At 39.0% G+C, this 15,220-nt stretch overlaps 1 protein-coding gene across 1 annotated transcript in view; it reads left to right on the top strand.

Annotated features, from left to right (window-relative positions):
* Window positions 1-15,220, top strand: part of LOC135417444 (von Willebrand factor D and EGF domain-containing protein-like) — a 177,783-nt gene that overhangs the window by 103,602 nt on the left and 58,961 nt on the right. The window contains exons 15-18 of the mRNA XM_064661620.1: window positions 2,683-2,797; window positions 6,371-6,621; window positions 7,827-8,046; window positions 13,609-13,746. Of these exons, the coding sequence (XP_064517690.1) occupies window positions 2,683-2,797; window positions 6,371-6,621; window positions 7,827-8,046; window positions 13,609-13,746 (724 nt within the window). The remainder of the gene's footprint in view (window positions 1-2,682; window positions 2,798-6,370; window positions 6,622-7,826; window positions 8,047-13,608; window positions 13,747-15,220) is intronic.

Genomic DNA, 15,220 nt, shown 5'->3' with positions numbered 1-15,220 from the left:
AACATCCCCCAATGCTTAAAAAGAGCTTCCCTGCTCTTATTTTCTAGAGACCCACATTAAGAAAATTGTCTGTTATTCAGCAGGGCTTCAAAAGTAACTTTTGAAAGGTATTAGGTGGGATATTTGAGTGTGCTGATCCTGCTTTCCTACCCTGAGGCAAGTATGAATTAATAGGAGACCACCAGTCACTGTTTTTATAAAATGAAGATTAATCAGGTACATGTTAACTCATTTTCCTCACTGTTCTCATTAACACTAATGGGAAAATACAGTTTTAAAACCTTGCACTGATTGAAAGCACATACTAGTTATCGAAATAAAAAAGTTCACTTTTTTTTCAAGTAAATCAGTTAATAGAAATTACTTTATAGGCCCCTTCACAGGGAGTTTGACCCTGACTGGATGTCAGGTGCCCACCAAAGCCACTCCATCACTGCCCTCCTCAGCTGGGCAGGGGAGAGAAAATGTGGTGGGAGGCTCGTGGGGAGAGATAAGGACAGGGAGAGATCACTCACCAGTTACTCTCATGGACAAAACAAACTTGACTTGGAGAAATTAATTTATCACCAATCAAGCCAGAGTAGGATAATAAAAAATTAAAGCAAATCTTAAAACACCCCCACCCCTCCCTTCTTCCCATCTCATCTTCACTCCCAGTTTTCTCTCCCTCCTCCCCTGCAGGGGTGCAGGAGGATTGGGAATGGGGGCTGCACCAGCTCATCACACCTTCCCTCTGCTGCTCCTTCCTCCTCAGGGGTTGGACTCCTCACACTCTTTCCCCATTCCACTGTGGGGTCCCTTCCACAGGAGACAGTTCTCCACCAACTTCTCCAATGTGAGTCCTTCCCAAGGGCTGCAGTTCTTCACAGACTGCTCCAGTGTGGGTCCCTTGTGGGGTCACAAGTCCTGCCAGCAAACCTGCTCCAACTTCCACTTCCAGCAGCTTCTCCCAGAAGCCACCCCTGTAGCTCCTCGGCTACCACACCCTTGCCACACAAACCCAGTACAGCCCAAATGAGGGCAAAACCACTTAAATTTCAGATTAAAATAATTGTGTCAGAACCATTTCAATTAAAGATAGGGTGAGGTTTTCTTTTGTCAAAGGCTCTCCTTATTAATACATTTTTGAAACCCAGAAATATATATGGTCTCTCAATATGCTGGTGTTCTCTAGGGATTATAGTAATTTCTATCTTAAAATGCTTCAAGGGAATATTTGAACTAGGCTTCCAATTGCAGCAGACCATATTCTAATTATCCCTCCTTTAACATTACTCTGCAATACCTAAATTGCTTTCAGAAAAGGTGTTTCAATTAGGGGACATTTTATATCTGGCCATTTCACATTCTGTGTTCCTCTTTTATGGAGCCCATTCTGAACTACACTTTCACATCAGAAAAAAAAAAAAAAGCATCTTTTTTTTCATCAGAGCATCAAGGCTTTGAAAACAACAATGCAATAAAATCTAAGTAATATCCAAGTTTTCATGTTGAAGATCTATCATGTTCTATCATGTAGGGGTGATTATGAGTCCTTTTTTTGTTTCTCTACTCTTAAAATACTATTTAAAATATTGACTAATACAGTTTGCAGAAGAATTTTGAGACACTAATAAAGCAGCAGAGAGAAAACACAAGGCCAGTAATGAAACATATATCAGTCCCAGAAAAACAATGTGTATTGAAAGGAAGGAAAAGGAAAAATGTCTTTGGTCCTGGTAGCTACTCCCTCCTGCTGTCCCACTGTGGCAGGGACATCCCCCTGTTCCCAACAGCACACCATGGTTTGCTGGGAGTCTGCAAGGTCAGATAAAGTCCCATCTGCCTGTGTACCCAATACAGGCTACAAGCAAAGGGCATAACTCTGCCTTAGGACCTTCCTGTGGTGTAGATGTTTAATTAGGTCTGTTAATTACATCCCTGTGTTCACTTCTCAGACAACCCAAGTGTCTTCACCCCCTGTGGAAGTCACAGGGGCTCACTGGCCCTGGTGGGCACCCTAACTGGGAAAGGACCAAGTCAGCCTGAAAGGCTACTCTGCCCACAGTTCATGAACTTCTTTTGGGATGTTCTGACCTGTCTTGGCACCATGGTTGTGTTCAGCTGTTATTTACAACTATCTCCTGGGAGCCTAAACTCTAACACGCTTCTTTATTCTGCTTTTATAGCATTGATTTTTCATATATTTATGAAGAACCTCCAGAAATAACTTACTAGAACGGGATTCTGTTCAAATGGAACTTTTATCTAGTTTTTGTGAGTCTCATGGAGCTCACCTTTGAGTGATACCTAATATTCATTATACTACCAGTCACAGCTGGAAATAATGAACACATACACTACATGAATGTGGAAATGTGAAAAGAGTCACATTCTTTGCATTCATCTATGACAAAGCAACACCACATGTTGCCTAGGCTAAAACATTCAAAGCTACAAAGATCTCAAACTGAAACTGGAAAACTTACAGGGCTTGATTTTTTCTTCCCTGTCAGTAGAAAGCAGCAACATTTAAATTGCTACTATTTTATTGTTTTTAAATTGCTACTCTTTTATTGTTTCGAGAGACAAGTGAATTTCTGCTTGTCTCCAGAAATTATTAATTGCTAATTTCTTATCTTTCTTATTTCTTTTTTTCATTGCTTCCACCTCCCACCCAATTTTATTTCCTTTTTTTGGCAGGAAGATACTTGCAATATAGATGGACTTTGCTATGGTGAAGGAGAGTCAAGCCCTACCAGTCCTTGTCTTCTCTGTGAACCTCACATTTCTAAGTTCACCTGGTCTGTTAATGAAAGTAAGACAGTTTTTTTCCCTGAATAATAATTTAGAAATGCTTACCTGGGAATTTATGACCAAGTCAATGAAATACTTCATTCCTTCTTTTGGCTAACACAAATGTATCCTGTGTAATGAACATGGATGGTTTGCAGTGGGAATAATTGGGTGCACCAGAAATGCAGACTCCACTTTATGAATTATGTATCTGGGTATGCATCTTGTTCTGTCTGAAACCTAACAAATCTCAAATTAATAAACCAAAATAAAAATTAAATTTTATACCCCAGTGCTCCATGAAGTGCCCAAGTCTGTCAGCTAAAGGGGATGGGCTCCTTTACTTGCATCATCTTGCAAGTACAAATCTTTAAGGGTACTATTTGGGGAAAACACTGGTTTTAAAACACTAGTATGTATTTTTGGTACCTGGAAGAATTGCTTCCTTTTCCTGAGCCAAATCCTAAGAAATGCCACACAACAGACCTTGGCTTGGCAGGGAGTCTAAGTGATAGGGATCAGTCACTCATTACCTTCACTGCCATGGAACCTAAAGGCTCATTCTGCAGCCCCTCCAGGCAGGGGTCATGGAGAAGGCTGCCTTTTGAAGCACCTCCTGAAGGCTGAAGACTTAATCATAGTGTTTTCATGGCTACATGTCCAGTTCAAACAACAACCACTGCTTGCTGAACATTTTACAGATAATCTGTGTTTCCAGCAGCATTACCCTCACAGCCTATCTCCCCTCTTACATGAACACATTTATATCTGGCCAATATAAAGATTATATTACTATTTTTATGTAGATCCATGTGTTGGCCCTAGGAAGATTTTCTCTGCACTTTTGTGTTCTGTAAACACAAGCAAATTACAGGAAGGTGTGTGAACGACAGGACCAGTTTGCTTTGTTCGTTTGCAGTTTTATATTCCTTCAGGGTGACTAGGTCAGCAGGACCCTTCTGGAAGGAGAGGAAGATTACTCTTGTCCTTTGGGGAATAGCCAAGGATGCTCAGAGACAAAGGCTCCTAGAGAGTGTGAGGTCTGGCAGCAGAAACGGCAAGAGCTGTATCGGAGTGGCTGGAGTTCCCAGCTCCAGCTTGGAGGACGCTGTTAAGAAGAGTAGTGAGGACACACACTCTGCTGAGACATAACAGAAAGGCCCTTGAGAAAGTTCAGAAAGGATCCAAGAGTTTCCAGCAACACATGAAGTCAGAAGTTGTCTGAAATAAAGTTTGGAAGCAAGAACACAGTGGATAGGGAGAGAGTTGTTCACAAGCCCTTTTAATTCCTGTTCCAGGGAAGCCACTTGGAATTTTCTCTGTTTAAAATCATTCTCCTCTAGTTTATGTCCTAAAAACTCCAGATTTTGAAATTTAAAACTCTCTGTCTGGAAAAGGTGCAGGCAGATCCATCCCAAATGTTGGCCAACTAAAAATCCCTTTGGATATCACTTGGATGAGTAGTTAAAAAGCCTAAGGGTAAGTCAGACCGTAAGAAGAGCCTGTACACTTGAAAGCTCTGTGTTTCCCCCCAGAAAAATATTTAAGTCTAATGAGAGATATTATCTCTGACTCACAAACCTTACCTCCTTTCTGTCATAGAATCATAGAATCACAGAAGGGTTTGGATGGGAAGGGACCTTAAAGATCACCTCATCCCAACCCCCTGCCACGGGCAGGGGCATCGTCCACTAAAGGTTGCTCCAAGCCCCATCCAGTCCGGTCTTCCACTGTGTTGGCCAAAGCAGTAGCACCTCCAGGGATGAGCTGATGCTGATTGTCATATAGACAGTCTCACTACTAATACCAAGACAGTTCAATTTGAAAATTCAGGAAATGTTATAAAAGGGAAAAAATCTATTTGTTTTGAAATTTATAAAGCTAGAAGTGATTTGGGAAATCTGAAACAGGTCATCATTCCCTTTTCAATGATTTCAAAACTTAAAAATATCTAAAAAAAAGGTTTGTCAGACTTGCTTTGAAAAATGTGAAAACCTTTAAAAGTTCTACTATAATAGGGAATGTATATATATATATATCTATACCTGTTCACTGGATGGCAAGGAGATCTCTGTAGAATTAGAAACACTCCTTCACAGACTCTTTTCAGAACATCTGATTTTATGTTATTTTGTGCCTATCACTTCTTCTTACCATCCATCCAGTAACAGTTTTGTGTTTATCTGTAAATGCATACCCAGCATCAATATTTCATCGATTACCTTGGGCACAAATTTTATGGGCTCCATGGCTTTAGTGTTTGGGAAATAAAAGGTTTAATGAATAGATGGAAGCTTTCAACAGTTATGCCAGGACAATCTGCTGGACAAGCATTTTAGAAAGCTTTCATAGCACAGCAGCAATAAAGGAGACACATATTTAAATAATTGCATAATATAAGGCAGGCTTATGGAAAGCAAAGTTTGATAAAAGGATATGCACCACAAAAAAACCCCTAATGATAACTTCCCATGAGCATAATGCAAGGAGTCCTTATGAGAACACGTATACAGTTCACAGTTTTAGAGTGTGACTTGAAATTAATCCTTGGTATTAGAAATGTGCTTTAAGTTAAAGATAACTATGGTCAAATAGCATTGTGAGAAGATTCCTTTAAATATCAATACATGTCAATTTGTACTGCTGGTTAAAGAGGAAAGATGCCTTGAGACTGAGCAGGCTTAGGATACAGAGATGAAATTCCCGGTCCTGCAAAGAGCTGCTGTCACCTCAGGGTACTCATCTGATCTTACTTTTCCTGAGTTTCTAAATATAAAATTTTCTCTAGTAATTTTCTCTACCTTGTCTTCCTTACCTATGCATATTGAAAGTATCTTCAGGTAGTGTCTGTCTTTTGTTGTAAAATAACCTTGTACAATTAGACTTTTATCTCCATTAAGAAAATACTGAACGTAAACAGCAACAGGAGAAATAACAGTGCCAATGGTGACATGATGCACACTACTGTCACTGGGGATAGAGAATCTCAGCATCACTGCTGTATCTCTGCTGGCACTGAAAAGACCTTTATTCCTGATGAAATGTCCAATTGAATTAATTTAAACTGCTTGGGCTTAATTACTCCTCACGGGTAAAGCCAAAAGTGTCTACTCAATGGGAGAGTTACAATTTATTTTTCCCCCTGAGTTGCTCACCCAATTCATTTGTCGTTCAGCATTCCGAGATTTAGTTTCCTTATATTTCAGTGGATGGATGGATAGACAGAATTGTAGATAAATATATATGTAGGTATAAGAAATATAATTAAATGAAGTTTTAGTAAGAATTGAGACTAGTGGGAGGTTATAGAAGTCATGTATTATCTCTTCCCATATATCAGATTGCACATCAAAATAAATCAAAGTGCAGAATGGGAAAAAAAATCAGTGTTGGGCATGAGAAAAAGAGGAGGAAAAAGCTGTTCTTGTTGGTGAAGCCATTTGCTGCCTCTAACACCCAAATCACTTCCTCCATCAGCCTCTGGGTATGTTCTGTACCTTTTCTTTGAGAGCCCTCCTTCAAAGACCCACTCTGCGAATCTTTACATGGGAGAAACTGGAATTTATGTAATCGTGGTTTCATTTTTGCTGTTTAGACAACCTGCCTCCTGTGTTCCAGGCCCCCTCCAGCCAGCTGCTGACATTTATTGGTGAGAATTTTGTTTACCAGCTAATAGCAGTGGATCCAGAAGGGTCAGCTGTGCTATTCATCTTGGAGGCTGGGCCACGGGATGCCAGGGTCTCTCCCGCTGGTCTTCTTATCTGGAAAGTTGATTCAGAAGAAATGCAGACCTTTGAATTCACTGTGTCAGATGAATGCAATGCACAGAGCAGATACTCTATTGAGGTAAGGAACTGAACACTTTAAAGGAAAAAACAAAACAAACCTGTTTATCATGTCATTGCTTTGATGCAATTGTCATCATAGCTAATAATTTGTTACTGTCTTGAAAAAACAAGGTTTCAGCTATTTTCTCATAAATGTATATTATCCCGCACAGCAATAATGATCAATTAATGGAATAAATATCTCAGAGAACATAGAAACTATATATACAGGGAAGAAGAGAGAGTGCTATTGATTGCTGTTTGAAAGAACACTCTTGCAGAGCCTTTTAATGGTTCATTAATCTGCTTTAAAATTCACATTCTGCATTTGGATTGCACAAAAAAGCATATAACATAAAAGATCAAGTTTTAGCTATAAAAGGGAGATTATAACTCATTCTCAATGATATTTTTAGAAAATGTCTTGCTCCACACTCTAAGTCTCTTGGCAGAGTTGTGCATTGCTTTGTCTTTATTGTATAGGCTAACATTAATCCTGTGATGGGATGAGCTAATAAAGCAGGAAGCAGACTCCTGATATAAGAGCAGCTTTGTGAAGAAAAGATTTTTATTCCTAAAGATTCCTATTTTTACTCATTCAAACCACAAAATAACAAGCTGCTGAGCCTCCACAGCAAAGGGGAAACTGGAGCCTAGATATGGTTTTAATGGAAACATTTCAAACCAGACCCTCTGAGATAATACAGAGCTTTGAATCTGTTGAAATGCAGTTCTTGTACATACGTAAAATACAACTATGGATCTCTCTTCCCTGAAGAGAGAGACCAGCTAAGGAATGCCACAGTCATGTTCCTGCCTGGGAACCATTTGTAAAGTAAAGAGCAAGGAGGGCAGGCAAGGAAAGAAAAAAGATTTTTCACTTCTTTGAAGAATAAGGAACAAATTCTGCCCTCAGACAACATGTGAAAACTGCTGTTATAGCAAATAAGGCAGGGGTTTTTTTAGTTCTTATAAGATGCTAAAATGTGCCCCTAAATGTTGAAAAAAGAAATCCCTTTGAAGTTGAGCTATCGGTCAAATAAATAAGCATGCTGAGTATGAGACCATCTATCTAGACAAAGGAAATTAGTTAGAAATAAGTTTTTATAATACCAGATAACATGTTCACAGAGCAAATCTCTCCCTTCCTAGAGGGTAGCAATATACCTCCCAGCTGTGATTACTGAGAGGAAGCTTACCATGACTCCTCTTTGCCTTCCTCAGGTTGGAGTGAAGCCCTGCAGCTGCCTCAATGGTGGAACGTGTGTTACCAATATCAAACACCCTCCAGGCCTTGGTGAATACCTGTGCTTGTGTCCAAATGGATTTGATGGAGAATTTTGCCAGGAGGACATTAAGGACTGCAAATCAAACCCCTGTGGCAGTGGAACCTGTGTGGACAGCGTGGAGAGCTACTTCTGTAAATGTCCCCCTGGTTTGGGAGGTAACACTTCACTGTTTCCATCTCTGATCTAACTACAGACATACTGTGCTACAGGATTTTTTGAGTGCAACATGACCACAAGCATCTGTCAAATGGACCACATACAGAAGCCTCCCCTTCTGCTCCTGTGGCTTAGCTTTGGACACACAGAAAATGTGCAAAAGCAGCTGTCTAATCATAATGAAAAATGACCTACAGCTCTCTGGTCCTGAAGAGATCACTAAGGGAGGCTGTGAACTCTGCTGATCTCAGTTGCTTCCTGCTTATTTCCCATGGATTTGTCCATCCATGAGATGAGGTAGGAGAAGACTGAGTGAAAGAGATAAAAGTCAAAGATCCAGGACCCTTTTGCACTCCACAGGATTTGACTTAATTAGGCGGAGAACAGAATTAAGAATGAATGAATTTTCTAGGCCTAGGAAGGAGAAGTAGATATGGAAAACATGAAAAAATAAATTGTCCTTTAGTCCCACTCGAAGCTTCATTAAATTTAAGCATTAGAAAATCATAAGTCCATTTGGTTGTCAGACATGATAAAACAAAATCTAACCTTTCAAGCTCTTCAGGGCTCCTGCACTGGTTTCAGAACTCTATCCCAGCTGAAACCAGAAAAGCTGTCCATAGTATGATTTTTAAGGATGAAAGGAAGAGGGATGATCTCTTAACAAAAATGAAACAAAACAAAACAAAACAAACAATCAATCAATCAAACAAACAAACAAAAAACAACCAACCAAAAACACCCCACAACCCCCCCAAACCAAACCAAACCAAAACACAAACAAACAAACAAAAGCAAAAACCCCAATTCTTTTCTAAAAAAAAGACTGAAAGCCACCAAGAGGAGAAATTGGAGAACAAAATGCAGTGAGGCCAAAGAGACGGATACAAGACACACAGTGCAAACAGGAATGGAGTAAAGATTTGAGGAGTGAGGAGAAAGAGAAGCATTTGATAGATAACATGGATAAGGAGAGAACATGTCTGTACCTATCATGCAATTTATAGACACAGCCTCACTGCACTCAGGACATCTGAGAATGGTTCACACAGATGAAAAAGCACTTGTGACAGCACACGGACAAGGACTTCCCTGTGCTCTGCAGACTGGAATTAAAGCAGCCTGTAGACTCTTCGCTGTAATAATCTAGAATTGAGCTGAGTCACTTCTGGGTCTCACAGAGCACCCACCACCCCCTCAAGATGGGACCATCACTCCACCTGCTCCTCACATCCCTCACTTCCAGCACAGCTGATTTTCACATTGGCCTAAATGGGCTTCTCCTGGAGTTTCGTGGAATATTTTTTTCTTTTTCTTTTCCAGTTTAATTCTTCAGGGAGTACAAGGCAAATCTGAACATACAGGACTTAAACAGGGTTTCTAAATCTGGCTTAGTTTTGGAAAGGGCCAGTTATTAAACACCCACACACTCAGGTGGCTGTGCAGTCATGGAAAAGTACAGACACTGTGCTATCATCCATTCTTGTCAGAGTCAAATTAGTATCTCACAAGCAAAAGAAGCCAACTGAAACTGTGTTAAAACATCTCTTGGATCAGAACCATTTCAAAAACAGAGTAAGAAAATAACACCTTAAGTTGAGCTCAGATTTCAGTCCTTGAACCAGTCAAACACCCTGCTCTGTTCACATTCATGAGACCCATAATGTTGGCTGCTCTCAGTTATATGGGTTTGAAAAATCAAGTAGAAGTAACATCAAATGCTCATAATTATTACTGCTTATATTGTATATATACAGAAGAAACTCAATTTTAAAAAAAAGTAGTGAACAGATTTTACCAAATGGGAGAGGTACCTTTTCTGCCTGTCAGCACTCCATGAAACCTTCTTTGTTTTGGTCATGTAGGACTGCAAGTCCAGTTTCCATTATTATAAAATTCCAGCAGAAATGAAAAATACAAGTCATTCACAAGTGGAAGTCTAGAAAAATGGCCTAAAATATCTGTGACATCCAGTCAATATTGGCTCCAGGTAATGCTACAAAGCAGCCAAAGTCTGCTGTTTTCAAAAGTCTTTGTGCAACCAGAGACTCCACTGATGCAAGAAGACACAAGCCTAAACATGGAGAATTAAGTTATAAAATGGAAGTTTGATCAAAATACTGAAATCCCTAAAGGAACCAAACACATGCAGAACGTCTTGAATTCCCCTGGAGGTACCATTCCTATGAGGAAAGGGAAATTTGGGAACTTTCTGTGGTTAAACACTGGATATAAGAGTTAGATTAAATGAATAAAGAGCAATGTAATCCCATGAGTTAATAACTTCAGTGGACCTGGTGTCTTAAGAGATAAGGGCACAGGACACCTTGAGGGCCAGAGAAACACAAGATTCTCCTTCACTCTTAATTCTTGCCAGTAAAATGGTTTTGCTGTTCTTCTCTGTTCTTCCCAAAATGTTACAACACAAGCAGCAACAGGAGAAAAAAAAAAAAAAGAAAAGGAAAAATATATGATTGAGTGAAAAAGGAATACATCTTAAAGTTTTAATAGCAGGTGAAAAATTATAAGCAAGTGGAGTTGAGAGCCATCTGGGAAGCAGATGATTTTACTTCAGGGCAGATTCTGTGACAACAATAAAAACTCATCCTTGATGCTGTGTTTATGCCTCAATTCCCCAGAAAACCATCAATAATCTAATGAGAAGGCAATGTTATACAGCTCAAGTGACAGCACCACTTCACCATCAAATCCTTAGAAGTGACAGGGAACAGGTAGTAGAAACAAGAAGTTAACTCCTGTTAGATCTTCCCAAACACACCTGCAAGGGAAGAAGCAATGCAGGAGCATTGGTGTATCTCAGGCAGTGTAAGGGTAGAAGAGGGAACGGGGACAAGGCAGAGAGAAAAGGTCTTTGTGACCCTAGAATCATTGCTGCTTTCATTTTCTGTATCTCTGAGTGTTCAAAGCTCGTTCATTTTTCATCTACATTGTTACCAAGATAACAAGAATTTCTATTGTCTATTCCTTTGGCCACAGAAAGGGAGAATATCACGCACCTGAGAACAGAAAACCTTCATCCTTGAAAACCATCTCAATAACACGATCATTCTTTCTTTCCTCGATGATTAGTATAAAGTTGGGTGTGGGGTGGGGAGAAAGATGGAACAATCATTTCATTTCTCTTTTCAGGAAACTAAAGAAAACCCCAGCATTTTTTCATGGTTTCTGATAGAGCCCCTAAACAAGATTTTCTGTTCCTTTAGACTCAATTAAATGTGAATGCAGTCCAAAAGTCTTTCTTTGCATCTGTAGGTGATCAGCTCCTCTCTCAAGGCGTGACTTTATCTTCTCAGACAATTTCCCATATAGGGATGGAGAAATAAAGCTAATACACAAACAGATGGTTAAACCTTGCACTCTGAAGAACTTCTATTCCTATTATTTTTATTTGTACTGTAACACTGCCAAAAGAATTGAGATTCTCCTGTGATACAGTGACTGGAGGTCATGCAAAGAGGATAATTGACACTTCTCAGTGCAGACAGTTTTCTGTCCATTTCTGCTGCTTCTTCAGCTACATTCAGCCCAGTTTCAGAGTTTGCAAACATTTGCCATTGGACTCACCTGGATTATCATTACACCCAAATTGATCAGACACTCTTTAAAATGAAATCTCTCTGAGTGCAAAGGAGTGCTTGCATAGTTTCACCTTTACATTAGAAAAATCAGTCAAGTGGCTGAATTTTTAAAATTATCTTTTTCCTTAAGGTGTTCCTTTGCTTTTCTGTAATTCTCTCATCTTTGAGATTTGAAGGACAGCTTTTTGCAGGAAAGATATAGAATGTAGGAGGGAGGAGAAGGGACTGAGGGAGAAGTGATGGCTGTTACTGAAACTGGGAACTTCTTTCCTATTCTCATTTTTTATAGTATCATGTTTTGTCTTTATATGATACTCAGAGAAAGAAAATAATTACTAATGTAATCAGAGGGTGACTCATTCAATATTTTCCATAATGTGATGTCTAATAATTTCCCAATGCGTCATCAGAAATCAGTATCAGAGAAAAGCAGCCTGATGCCACGAGTGTGCTAATTAATTAATAAAGTATGAATAGTCATACGAAATGTAATATGGGAGGAAAAAATGTCAGTCAAGCCCTGCAATACTACATGATGTCCAGCTTCAGTGAAAGAAGCAAGAAGCATGAGAAATAAGAACAATTTAGCTTGAGACAGCACAGGAAAGGGGATGTGACTTTAGTGCTGCTGTTCTTTTTTTTTCCTCAAGACAATACCAGCATGGGAAGGTGATGTCACTGGTTTTTCTAGGCAGCTCAATCAATAAGGAGACATCAATTTGAGTTTTCTACATGGAGAGGCTATTTTAGGTTGAAAGGAGTAGCGGAAGCTGTCTAAAATGCTGAAGCAATGAGTGATTATGTTGTAGGAGATGAATAACAATGTTCTGTTTTTATCATCCGATAATTCATTGCACTGCGACAAATGTCTTTTTAGAAGAAAACAAAAAAAGCAATTATTTTGTCCTTAGACCTTTCTTCATGATAAAGCTGGATATCTGATATGGAACAAAACTTTCTGTACCTAGTGGTATGTCTTGAAGCAGGTACCTGGACTCTCCCGAAGTTGTCCCAATGTCCTTGTATATTCCTTCAGGGACAAAGGACATGCCTTAATAGAAGTGATCTGGGCTAGTTTATGACCTGCTATCAGGGCTGCATATCCTGTAACCAGTAATATCCAAGAAAGTTTGCTCAAGTGCACAGAGACAGCAGCACGCACACGCCAAGCCTGAGGGAGTTTTTATATGATTACTCTGCATCATTTGCTGTTCAGATAGTAATTTTAACTTTTGGGTCACCTTCCCCTATAGGTATTCACTAAATCATCCAAAGTTGTGAATTTTAATATCAGTTTCTTTGAGGAATTTTTAAAACCCTATTTCCAAAATCAGCAATAGTCAAGAGATATTGTTTTGGGTTCGGGTCCTACGGTGGTTTATCTTCTGAACCCCAGTACTGTGGCTCAGTGACATTTTCAAAATGTTTGTTCAGATTTTAATTTTAAATAGGAAAACTTGGGTTTTCATTAAAAAATCCCATCATTTTTAAGGTTTACCCTCAGCCAGACTCTAGTTCACAATAATCTATTAGTTATGTGGGGTTCACATAGAAATGGAAAGCACAGTATGTCAGTACGTGGCTCTTCATATCTTAAAGCCAAAATAGTGACAGTCATTGACTTCTTTAGTATATGACAAACAAGACAACAAAAGCAGCAGAAAAGATGTGAAATGCAGGGGAAATATTAATTTTATTTATGTGCATTTTTATTTAACATGCACAGCTTTCTATGAGCAGCAGACTCCAGCTCAGCACTTCTGGTGCCAGTAACGACAGTAATAAACAGCATGATAAAAGCAGGTTTAAGTGAGACAGTGGGGAATTTGGCTGGAACATGACTGACATGCCCTGTAATGAGTTTACAGCTGAGAAGTGAGCCTTCATCTGCTTCAACATTTGAGCTGAAGTATAAACAGGGAATCTTTCCTGATTATTAACTTCCCCTTTGTTTTGCCACAGGGCTTACTTGTCAGGAAGACAGGAACGAGTGTGAAGAGAGTCTTTGTTTTCCTGGAGTGTCTTGTATGAATACCTTTGGATCTTATGCATGTGGAATCTGCCCCAGTGGGATGGAGGGAAATGGTAAAACTTGCAAATGTAAGTGTTTTACATGATTTATTTTAATAGACGGGGGGAAATGGGTTCAATTCTACTGCTATTATCCTTAATAAAGTACTTTGCTACTCATTTTGAGTACAAATCTTCAAATATACGAAACAGACTACTGTCATGTTCTATTAATATGGATAGTTGCAAATTGGTGTCTGCTACTTTCATTTTGGTTAGAATGAACCCCATAGTACACAAAAAAGCATTTTCCAGATGCCAGCTAGTTAATTTGCCAAGGACATTCCAGATGTTCTCCATTATTTCACTACTAAATATATGATTCACTAACAAGTACTTGGGGAGCACCTCTGGGATTGGTTTTGCTTTAGGTGACTTCTGGATGGAAGGTAAAAGAAAGAAGGTCCATGTGCCAGTCCTTCCCATCTTTTCACCTCTGTTTCCAAGGTGTGCTTTCACTAGAGGACACAGCCCACAGATAGTTGGCATGAAGTCATTCCACAGATCCCAAGTAGTGAAGAAAATGGCCAGGAACAATTTTAGGCATGCTCCGTATTTGCTTTTAGAGCAACAGACTCTGTGCTTTGTGCACAGTGACTTTGTGCTTCCCAGTGCACTTGATGTGATTTACACACACACTGCTTATTTCAGTCATAGAGACACAAGTCTTCTCCAAAATATAATATTTTTTTGGCCAGAAGGAGAGAAAACCACACTTGAAGTCTTTTGTATTTGTTTGTTTGTTGGTATTTCCAAAGAAATCCAAGAAGCAAGAGATAAAGATATTTACTGTGGAGATATTAGCATTTCCTCAAATTGACTAAGGAAATGAAAATAAAAATAGCTGTTGTAAAGAGACTGATTTGTAACTACAGGACCCTGGCACCAGCAGGACTGCCTTTCCCTAATTTACCAAATTTCTCTTCAGTCATATTGCCAAACGTCTGTATGGAATATTTCCTTTGGCTACATTTATTATTTCAAAGTGATTTTGCATCTGTTTCACTAATGCATATTTTTGTGGGTAATTTGACCAGTGCAAGAAGGACATGCAAAATAATGTGCTTTTGATAAATATAAAAAAAATAATTTCTTACTTTGTATTTTTTAATTACAGAAATAAATTTCTTTTTCTGAAATGCACATTTATCAGAAGGAATAAACCTAAGGGCTTCCTTTTCCACCCAAGATAGGACAGAAATTATTATTTGTAGTTCTGATACACAGATTTAACGTTCCTGCTCACACTTCCCTTGCCTAAGCAAATATAAAGGTTTTTGGGAGGAAGGGAGAGAAAACTGAAGTAATTTTATAGCTCTTAGAGTGAGCAGCAGCTCATTGCATTGTTTAATAGATGTAAAGAGTCAGAGTTTCAGGCTTTACTAAGAGTAGAGAATATTCAAGAGACCCGGGGCAATTCAACTTGCAACACTATCCATGTAGACTTCATCCTTAATTTATTCAAGAAATTACCTTAAGATTATGCAAAAATTAACATTTTTGA

Source organism: Pseudopipra pipra, chromosome 7 (assembly GCF_036250125.1).
Source record: "Pseudopipra pipra isolate bDixPip1 chromosome 7, bDixPip1.hap1, whole genome shotgun sequence".
Taxonomy (NCBI): domain Eukaryota; kingdom Metazoa; phylum Chordata; class Aves; order Passeriformes; family Pipridae; genus Pseudopipra; species Pseudopipra pipra.
This window is presented reverse-complemented; position numbering and strand designations above follow the sequence as displayed.